This window comes from Pundamilia nyererei, unplaced genomic scaffold (assembly GCF_000239375.1).
Source record: "Pundamilia nyererei isolate P.nyererei 1_Seehausen unplaced genomic scaffold, PunNye1.0 scaffold00025, whole genome shotgun sequence".
NCBI classification, from domain to species: domain Eukaryota; kingdom Metazoa; phylum Chordata; class Actinopteri; order Cichliformes; family Cichlidae; genus Pundamilia; species Pundamilia nyererei.
This window is the reverse complement of record NW_005187426.1, coordinates 827,038-837,582: the sequence shown is the minus strand read 5'-3', so window position 1 is coordinate 837,582 and position 10,545 is coordinate 827,038. Positions and strand designations below refer to the sequence as shown.

Here is a 10,545-nt window from a genome sequence, read left to right as displayed (position 1 = left end):
CACAGTAAATTGGATATACCGTAAATTGTAACATCCCCCAAGCGTCATATATTTCTGCCTAGAACCAACATGTGTGTTTTCTTTTCAAATGACCGCATGTACTTTGTGAACGCTAAGAAAAACAAAACAAAAACAGTTTATTCTTTTCACTCATAGTCTTCAGCCCTTCCATGATACGGAGACTCACCTGGTGAAGCATCTGTTTGAACTGTTGCTCGATAGGACTGCAGTCCGCTGAGATGACCGGCAGCCTTTGCAGACACACCGCTGCCATCAGAGTCCACGGAGAATTCGCTCTTTCCGCCGCTTCATTGATCTGAGAAGCCGCACGGCAAACAGTAGCGCTGGAAAACTGACGGAAGCCCGTGTTTCCGACGGGAGATCTGCTGAAACGAGACAGAAACTGCAGGAGAGGCCGACTTGCCATTCTTCCACAGGGCGCAGCCATCTTTTTCTGTTGCATTCAATGTACAAGCAAAAAATAAATAAATCCTAACATTAGAAAATGCTAAATAAAACAAAATGGAAGTAGGATTCTTTACATAATTTCTCTGCGGATAGTAGTTTATAGAGTAATTATATTATTTATTGTGTTTTAAGTAAAACGCTACAATGTTTGGTTGACGAAGATAAGTTTTTATTAAACACAAAATGGCATAATGTCGAGGGGTTTTTTAAGTACTTGAAAGCACCATTTCCGTTCTCGACCCACAATTCTATGCGGGAAAACGGACGATCTATTTAACCATAACCGTGGGTGTGAAATGAAATTAATATATTTAAAAAACAATAATACGCCACTTATACACCCATATTAAATATTATCATTATATTTTAATTAAATGAAAACGGATTATAAGCAATGTATAAGTGAAGCTTCTACATATATTATTTTTTGAACGTGACGCCACCCCCGCACACCTCCGGGGGTATTACTGGTCTGGTCTGGTCTGGATCGCTCCCTCAATGTCACGTTTGTTGTGTGTAAAATTATTTAACGTCTGGCTGCAAGATTGTGTATAAGTGTGTGGAACATGAATAAATTTAGCTGTATATTGTTTAGCTCACTGAGTACCGTATGTCGACAGCTGTCTGCCCCTCTGAACGGAAATACGGCCTCTCTGTAAGTGCTTTATGGCTATGTTTTCTTAGCATTTATGTTAGCTGGCGGCTAGTTCTAGGCTGTAGCATTTGGATAACAAATAGTATTTTAGATGACACCTTTATAATTATGATTACAATATCAATAGAAGATTATGTTTAATATGACAGGTTCATAAAGTTGTTGCTAATTAAATTGCGTGTGTACAGATGTGGAAGCAGAGCGTTGCAGCGGACAATATGCAGCAGTGCTATCAGGCATCAGGAGAAAGAAGCATCCTCCAGCGCAGAGACTGCGAAGAACTTCAGGTCAGGCACAAATGTACATGCAAATGAAATGAAACAACATAAAGCAAGGTGTGCCAAAATGTACAGCTCAAACCGCCCCGACGCGGTTCTTGAACTCTTCTGGAGGGATGCACCATCATTTTCCAGAAAGATATTGCACAATTAGTTTATTTGAGAGCAACGAAGAATGCCCGAAAAGTTCACAGGCGTCTGGGTTGACTGCAAAATATATTGTGGATGGGGCATTTTGACATCCTGGAAGAAACTGGTTCCATTAGGATGGAAAGAAGTTTATATACTGATTTGCAGTAACTCTGTCTCCAGGTGGCCCATCCAGGTAGCCCTCAGGGGTACCCCTGAGCAAGGTACCAGTCCTACACACTGCTCCCCGGGCGCCCAATGGCTGCCCACTGCTTCACAGAGTGAATGGGTTAAATGCACAGAGGAATTTCCCCACGGGGATCAATACATTAAATAACTGACCACAATATTATTTTCTGAAATTTTTGGTAATAAACCCATTTGTATGTATGTATGTATGTATGTATGTATGTATGAGAGTATCTATCTATCTATCTATCTATACACTGCACACACATATACATCTGTTCTTCTACCAGGGTCAGCTCATTGTGTCTGTACTGCATTGTGCTATGGCCTCTGGTTCTCCAATTGAATTGATGGAATGCACTCTTGGTCTCGCTATATACATAAAACATTTTTAAATGTAACTGGTAGCAAATAGCACAGTGGTCAGTGGTCACACTCACTCCTTTCCCCCTATGCTGCTGAGGCTTTTAGGCTCTCTCAAATTCAGCTGGGTATCCTTGCTAAAGTACTTCCAAAATGAAGTAAACAAATGGAAGTTTGCTTAGCAAATGGTACATTCAGCTGCTCCCTTATTTCCCAAGGAGTTGCTACGGCAGATGGATCCACAAATTTGATTTGGCACAGATTTCTATGCTGGATGCCCTTTATGACACAACCCTGCCATTTATGCAAACTCCTGAAGCACAACATGCGTCTCCTCATGGAGTTGAACCGGGGAGCTTTCACGTGTAAGGTGAATGTGTTAATGGAATGGGGCCAGTTGGAAATTGGTTTGGCAAATGAAAGAGGAAAAAATGAGAGGGAGACATTCCTCACCTGTCACTTAATGGAAACTGCCATCTGAAAGTTATTTTGTTAGTTGGTTATAAAATATAAAATCAGTTTCGATTACCTTTTTTTATTTTTTGTGTCACACTGTTTTCCGGGGTCTGTAATTTGACAATCTGAGCAAAAGGAGAGTTAAATCAAATCGTGATAATATAACAAAGCCCCCCTGGATGTCCTCACTGTTCAGCAGTCAGCAGTTCAGGTTTTATCTTTAATTTGAATTTATTTATTTAAAAGGGACAGTGCAGTTTAACATAGTTCAAGTGCAAGACATGAAACTGATGTACCGCACATAGGTTTATAGCTACTGCTAATTTTCAACAATTGTCCCTTGTTGGGCTTACAATCTAAATAGATACATTTTACAATAAAACATACATTTTCATAAAACCAAATTACATCATAAATACAATTACAATTAATAGACAATTTAAAATAAAATTTAAATCATTAGTTAAAATGACCACAACTTTGATTTCCCTTTAACCTTCAATGTAAAGGATCTAATGTCTGTAATCAATTTGATATCGGTTGGAAGTGTGTTCCACAGATGACAAGCCTTTATAGAAAAAGCTGACTGACCGAATGTAGATCTGCAATATAATATCTTGCAGTTGCCGTTCACCTTACTCCTAGTAATACGATTACTATCTTGTCTCCGGATGTATCTATTGAGACACTCTGTGGCCATCCTATTTATACATTTAAAAACGAATTTAAGAAAACACAAACGATTAAAACTCTTAAAACTAAGTAGATTATATTTCTTTAAAATGTGACAGTGATGCCACCGAACAGATTTTTTTATCCATTATTTTTAAAGATTGGTTATATAAGGACACCACAGGCTGAATTGTAGATGGTGCTGCTTGGGTCCAAACTGTCATACAATATGAAAAATGAGAAAATATAGAATGCATAAATATCTGAGCTGCTGAAGTGGGTATATAGTGCCAAATTAACTTAAAACAATTCAGATTAGCCTTGACCATCTTAGAAATCTTCTTTACATGCTTGTCAAATTTAAGATGTGAATCTAAGATTATTCCTAAAAACTTAAAATCTTTGACCTCCTTTATTTCTTCGTTCCCTAGGTTGATTTTAAAATCATCAGATGAACTTGAAAGTTGGCAGTTAGCTTTTAATATCCCAGTGTCACAAAATAGATTGTGACTAGTAAAATATCACAATCTATTTTGAATACTCAGTAATATATTATGGATATATGTAATCATTTTTCAGTTTGAATATTTGACATCAAAATAAGAACTTGTAAAATCCTAAACTTACTGCTAATGGGGTATGGATGAATTGGCACAAACCATTTATAGCGGGGGGTGGAGGGGGCACAGCTGTAAGAGGCTGATGGGGTGTTGTTTGTGAATGTCATCATTCAAAAAGAAAGTCACCTAGGAATTTCAACCTGATACCATAGGGCATAGCTGCTAAGGTCCAAATCTCCATGACCTTGAACTCAAGGTCAAAGGTCAAGTTTTCTGTAAATCTTATGAACACAATAAATTGAGAAGGATGTTACCAAGGATTTTCATAGCTGCATCTATTAGGAGGTTCAGTGGTATGTTTTTGTTTTCTTTTTTTTAATGCATTCACAACTACTTTATTTCCTGCAGCACTAAAAAATATCAGCTGCTTGTTCTTGCTAATGTGGCCTGTATTGACATTTCCAGTCACATAAAAAAGTTGTCTTAATTTTTTTTCCTTTCTCATTGCTATTCCTAACACATGTGCACCACAGTCATCAAATCTGCGCCCTGTCAACCACAATTTCCACCACTGTTTACTGATGGCTTTCACGTAGATTTAAATGTTCATTGTCTGCTTGAGCAGTCTTTCTGACTGAAGCTTCAGTGATGTGTACTTAATCTTTTCCTTCCACCATCTTAATACAAACCCCGAATTAACAGGGTTTTCATACATGTCCCACAGCATGACTGTATTGCTTACCTTTATCATGTGGTGCATTGATGTGAAAGGATGCTTGTCTTCATTCATTTGTTCATGTTTTCTCTTTAATTTAACACCTGCCAGCATCATGTTTCACTGTCTACTGTCAGCAGACTAAGCTCCATTAAATAGAAGCACAGCCTGCTGCAGTATTATCATTAATGGCTAATCTTTGTTTTAATCCTACAGCTATTTACCTCCACTGCCTGGACATGACAGCGCACTGAGATGGGGTGGGAAGACGTTTGAAGACTTACCAATTGTTCACATTAAAGCCACATACAACAAGTAAGTGAAAGCAAACTCTTACATTTGTACTTACAATGTAAGTGTCAGAAAATATCTCTTAAAGAATATTCAAGATTCAGTCAGCACTTTCATTTAGTCTTTCCTCTTTGTAATTTCAGACCCATTTGCCGTAGTGTTCTGATTTTATTAAGTAACCATGAAACCTGCTTTCAGAGGGAAAATTGCTGCTTGGATCTGTTATCATAATTCAGTGAAATCAGATGTTCTGCTGTGATTTAAATTTCCTATTAACAGTCATGGTGGCCATTGCTAAAAGCCACATATTAGTTAGAGTTCACGACTGCTGATTTCTCCTCACTGTAAAACTGCCCGGCAGTTTGCGACCCAGTAACTCGCTGTGTTCTCTACCAGCACTCACATCCAGCTGACAGACAGCGCAGGGCAGTCCGTGGTGAGGACATCCTGCGGAACAGAAGGTTTCAAAAATATCAAGAAGTCGACGCCGATCGCTGCTCAGACTGCGGGCATCTCTGCTGCTGCGGTGAGTTCGATACAACACAACGCTGGGCCACCTCGTTATCCCTGCAGAAGATTGTTCCAATTAAATTAAAATTAGAGACTATAGCATCTGCTGCTTCTCCACTTTGTGCAGCAACACTTAATTCATGAATATTAAATGTTTGCTGTAAACAAACTGGCTTCTCTGAGGATTTTATAAAGGCTGCAGGCTAACAAAGTTATGGTCAGACAGATTTTCTTTTTCATTTGTTGTAATCAGCATAGTTGATAAATTAAGTTTTATTATAATGCTGCCATATTCAGTAGAGTTCAATTATACTTTCATCAGTTTTTAAATGTTTTTGCTACAATTGAAAATTAAAAGTAGCTGTACACTTTTATTAAGAGTCTTTTCTACTGGTTTTGAGGGGTGGAAATCTTAAAGAATAATTCTTGTTTACCTCTTTGTCAATTAAGCCTCTTTGTATACATGCCTAAAACTAACAGTTGAATACCTCTGGTTACTTTCTCTTGTAATGGCTGCTAAGCCGCGAAACTATCACAAAGTAATGAAAGGTGCAGCTACTGTTTGTTGAAGTCGATCTTAAGACTCTAGTGAATGACATTAATTGGAGACCTGCTTATTCTGAACATGTTAGAAGTGGCAAAGCAGAGAAAAAGCCATAGACTCAGAGCAATGGTGTGTCTAAAGCTCCTCAACTGTGTTTTTAGTCAAGATTACTAATCACATCTATTAGCCTCAGAACCAGGAGAGGATTTCATTTGTTGGCTTTATTGGACTTTTCTGAACACCGGAGTCAAAGGGATGCTGCTCATCTCAGATTTTTCTTCTGTCCTTCTGCACAGAAAGCTACAGCCAAAGGAGTTAGCTTTGTGCGTGTTGTGGTCAAAGGTCTTGGTCCTGGGCGTTTGGTGAGTAGTTTCTATAAAGAAATCTTTAAAGCTATTCCAGATAAAACTACGATTTATTTTTAATTAGTGTTATTATTTTTGTAGCTTGTTCTTTGGTCTGTCTTCAGACTGAAGACAGTTAACAGGGATGGAAGCCTCATTAAAACAGCCTATTAAAAGAATTGTTTTGGCTTAGTAGATGATAAACTTGTACTCGTACTTTTATTTGGTATCGAAATTTGTCATATTTCTGTTAAAGGCAAGCATACAGTCATAACCCAATAAGACAACCAATGAAAAGAGTTGGCTTATTTTCAGACAGCTGGACAGGCAAACATGTGAAACTGAAACTTCTTAATATTATATGTAATTTTACCAACATACTGTTACAACATTACATAGATCCTTAACCTCTGAAGCAAATTCTCTGATGGCTGTACTCTGGGAAAACATTGATTGTTTGGTCAGTATGCTCCCATCTGTCTTTCTCATTGGTGTGAGAAATTGCTGATGTTATTTTCACAAGTAGAAAAATGCTACACTGACAGCCCACCAGGACCCATCTATTGTTTTTTGCAATCGGAGGAGCAGCCTTTAGTACAGCAGCCTTCAAAGACATCATGTTAAAGTTATTGGTACGAGTGCATTTTGCTTAAATGTGCACGAGATTGACTTTTTCCTTTTGATTAATCTCATTTTAAAATAAAATGTCTTTTATTTGTGTTACCTGTTTATTATGTTACCCTATCTGCACTGTTTGAAGAAGGATTAAAAAAAAATTCAAAAAAAAAATCAAGGAACCATTTGTATGAAGAAGGAAAATTTACTGCAGGATAACAGGATGAAAATGAAACTAGTTTTGTTCCGCTGACCCTGCTCTGTGCCGATATGCGAGTGGGCGGTCAATACCAGCAAACCTGTCACAGCATGAAGAAGTGGTCCTCTAATTATTTCCAGACTTGTCATAATGAGGATAATTTAAGGAGCGGCAGACATGTTGATCTGTTCCCATTAGCTTTCTTAATGAATGAATGCATTTTTCTCTGCTCTGCAGTCTGCAATCAAAGGTCTGACAATGGGAGGTCTGGAGGTGGTATCTATCACTGACAACACCCCCGTGCCACACAATGGATGCCGCCCACGGAAAGCCAGAAGGACGTGATCTTTGTGTGCCAGAATGCACTGCAACAGGAGGAAGCTTTTGTGTTGAATTATGCTAATAAAGAGTTTTGTTGTGTAGCTTTTCTGGCTCTGAGCTGACCTTACAAAAAGCGTTTTGGGGAAATAATTGCAGATGGGTGTTATTAATGAGCAGAGAACAGGCTTCTCAGTCCTCTGCTGCTACTGTTGGCAGATGAATAAACCTTCATTCTCACTGCAGGCGCTTTTATGTTCATTAGTAGACTGATGTTTGTACACAGCACAGAAACGGCTCTGCGTGAGAACAACTAGTAGCCACAGGAACCCTTGATCCTGACTATGTTACACAGCTGAACCTACAGGACTGCAGATTGATGCAAGATTGCCCAAGTTTAACCTTCTTGTGTGCCTTTTTATATTTTCAACTTTCAGCACATTAGACAGCCACACATCTATTTAACATGATATCAGTACAAAAGTCTCCTCTCTTCCCCCCCCCTCCATTCTTCTTTTCTTTACATTTTGATAGGAAAATGGGAAAGAAATGCATGGATTTTTTTAAAACATGCAAGTATACATGTGAATGTAGGATTTAAGGCACAAACAGTTTCTATCATTCTAATGAGCTTGAAAGTCAATATTTGATATGACTACCTTTATTCTTCAACCTAACCTGAACTCCAAGCCAACCTTGTCATTTCTTTAAACAGCTGTCAGGAACAGTTCCCCAGGCATCTTGAATGACAGCCAACATTTTTCCTTTGATGATGGCTTCCTTTTGTTTCCTTCTCTGTCAAGATGATCCCACATTGCTTGAACAGCGTTGAGACCCAGGCTCTGGGAGGCCAGTCCATGATTCATAGTTCTCTACTGTGTTTTTTCCATGCATGTATGGCGTTTACTGGCAGTGTGTTTGAGGTCATTGTCATTCTGCAAAAATGGAGCCGTTGCCAGTCAGATGCTTTCCAGATGGCTTAAATGCTGGATAGAAATCTAACCGTAGCATTCTGCATGCATGCTGACAGTGATTTGAACCAAAAATTTCAAATTTATTTTGGTCATTCCATAAGACCTGCTGTCAGTCCAGTTCTTGTGTAATTTGGAATACCTCTGCCTTTTTTGTATCTGTTTCCATTTCCTTTAGTGGCTCTGTAACATCCACACGCTCACTGAGACCATGATGAGACTTCAGCGAACAGTAGATGGATCAATTCGAGGCCAGATACACGTCTTTGGTCCTGTGTCAGGTCTTTGCTGAACTTTGTCGTATTTCTTAAGGGATTCACTTTCAGATCTGTTCATTAGCTCTACATACTATTTTAACTCCTCCCACTTCATCTTTAGTCCAGTTCCTCTTAAAGTACAAATATTATTTTTACTCCTGTTAAACAGTCTTTGGCATTTTTTTGTAGATTTTAAAAAATATGGGAACAAATTATGTTTTTGCAACAAGCTGCTAGCAACAAAGTGCCTAAATATGTAATTAATTTCTTTTTCTGAGTTATGCTTAGATAGAACACTGGTTCACCCTTGAACTAGGTGCATTTTTATGCTTGAATTATTCATAGATCAGTGTTAGGTGCCTTAACAAAATAAAAAACTCATCTGAAAATGTTCAAATACAAGGACTGGACTTAAAATGAATGAAAAGGCACCCAATGTTCAAAGAAAATTCTTTAGAGACTTTCAGAACGCCTAGAGAAGTGTTGCTCAAGACCACTTTAAAAATGACAAAATTCTGGCGAACTGAAAGTGAAATGTATGCGTGGGGTAGCTTGAGACTTTTGCACAGTATTGCACAGCAGTGTAGGTCTCTACAAAAGCCAAGATATCGACTTGAAAGATCAATCCTGAGTGGGGAAATGTGGAAATGGAAGCAAGTATATACCAAGTACCATCTATTTTATTGTGTTTCAACATCTCTTCAAGATTTTCTTTGAACCTTTCTGGATATTTTTAACATTTGAGACACCCAGAAAATTTTTTACACCTTAACAGGTGCAAATGTTTTTAACCTAGTCAGTTAGTCAGTTTTACCATATAAGTGCTCATATAGTCAGTGCAGGGTTTGGACAAAAATAGATTGCAACAGCTGAAATGACTTACAGGGTCATGTGTTTGTGGGTTTCCAGTCTAAATGCTTCAGAGCTTTTTAAAAGCCTCACTGATACAGTGGTGATGAAAAAAAATACAGTATCACAAATAAAATACACGAAGACTAATCTGATGCTTTTGACCTACAAATATTGTATTTCATTACAAGAACGACTACTATAACATGTGGCTTCCTGCCTGTTATGCCACCTCTGACCCCTGGTGACCCTGAATTGGGTACGTATTTAAGAAAATAGATGGATGAAGAAAAGTAGTTTTACCAACAATCTCCCGTTCTGCCTCAGGTTAAAAGCCTCATAGCTGCATATTTCAAACAACACAATGGGAGCCATTTTGTAAAATGTGGAACAGAACTGAGATTTATTGTCCTGCTGTTAATATAGACTCCACTGAGAGGTCTCATAAAATGCCATCTGCAAGCTAAATATTTTATTCATCTGCGTTCACATGGTATTTCATACACGCTAGAGGTGTTACCAAACTGATAAAACATGACTTTCTAGATTTTTCTTTTATAAAGAGAGCAGCTGCAGCTGCAGTATCCAAACTGCAAGAGCCCCCAACTGTATTACACTGCATGTATTTTAGAACGCATAAATGAATAAATCTTGTAATTAGGCTGATCTTCCAAAAACAACACATTACCAAATCTATTAATAAAATTAGGGATACATATGCTGGTTATCGCACATTTTCTAATTTGATTAAAATAATTTTGTGACACAAAGGAAAGAAAGGAAAATTTGAGTCCAGCAGTGGATTTTGTCTCTACGGGCTCCGCTTGCATGACCTCGGATTTTAGCTCTGCTGAATACCAGAAACAACAGTGTAAATTTTTTATTCTATTCATCTTTATTTATGACACCAAATCATAACATTTGCCTCGAAGTGTTTTTTCCTCAAGGCATCACCTGACCTAGCCCTGACTATATGCTTTTTTAAAAGTAGAGTAGAGAGGTTGTCTGCCTCCTGAATCCAAACTGGGAGCTGGTTCCAGTGAAGAGGGGCCTGAAAGCTAAAGGCTCTGCCTCCCATTCTACTTTTAAACCACAAGCTCTCTATTGGGGTGATACAGAACTATGAGTTCTTTAAGATAAAATGAGGCCTGATTATTCAAGA

At 38.2% G+C, this 10,545-nt stretch overlaps 2 protein-coding genes across 2 annotated transcripts in view; one reads left to right on the top strand and one right to left on the bottom strand.

The window, feature by feature from the left end:
• The window catches only part of mrpl46 (mitochondrial ribosomal protein L46), a 7,127-nt gene extending 6,671 nt beyond the window's left edge, over nucleotides 1-456 (bottom strand). Inside the window, exon 1 of the mRNA XM_005727559.1 lies at nucleotides 188-456. Within this exon, the coding sequence (XP_005727616.1) occupies nucleotides 188-448 (261 nt within the window). The 5' untranslated portion in view covers nucleotides 449-456. The remainder of the gene's footprint in view (nucleotides 1-187) is intronic.
• A 456-nt stretch (nucleotides 457-912) lies between these two features.
• On the top strand, nucleotides 913-7,546 carry mrps11 (mitochondrial ribosomal protein S11). The gene is made up of 6 exons (XM_005727558.1): nucleotides 913-1,123; nucleotides 1,312-1,410; nucleotides 4,702-4,800; nucleotides 5,173-5,302; nucleotides 6,127-6,192; nucleotides 7,226-7,546. The coding sequence occupies exons 1-6, from the start codon at nucleotides 1,035-1,037 to the stop codon at nucleotides 7,331-7,333; spliced, it is 591 nt and encodes a 196-aa protein (XP_005727615.1). The 5' UTR covers nucleotides 913-1,034; the 3' UTR covers nucleotides 7,334-7,546.
• Nucleotides 7,547-10,545: the final 2,999 nt, after the last annotated feature.

Excerpts from the sequence above, each read along its gene's own strand:
- mrps11 (XM_005727558.1), top strand. The coding sequence starts at position 1,035 with ATGAATAAATTTAGCTGTATATTGTTTAGCTCACTGAGTACCGTATGT. Across the intron at positions 5,303-6,126 it reads CGGGCATCTCTGCTGCTGCG|AAAGCTACAGCCAAAGGAGT; the intron begins GTGAGTTCGATA and ends CCTTCTGCACAG. Across the intron at positions 6,193-7,225 it reads GTCTTGGTCCTGGGCGTTTG|TCTGCAATCAAAGGTCTGAC; the intron begins GTGAGTAGTTTC and ends TCTGCTCTGCAG.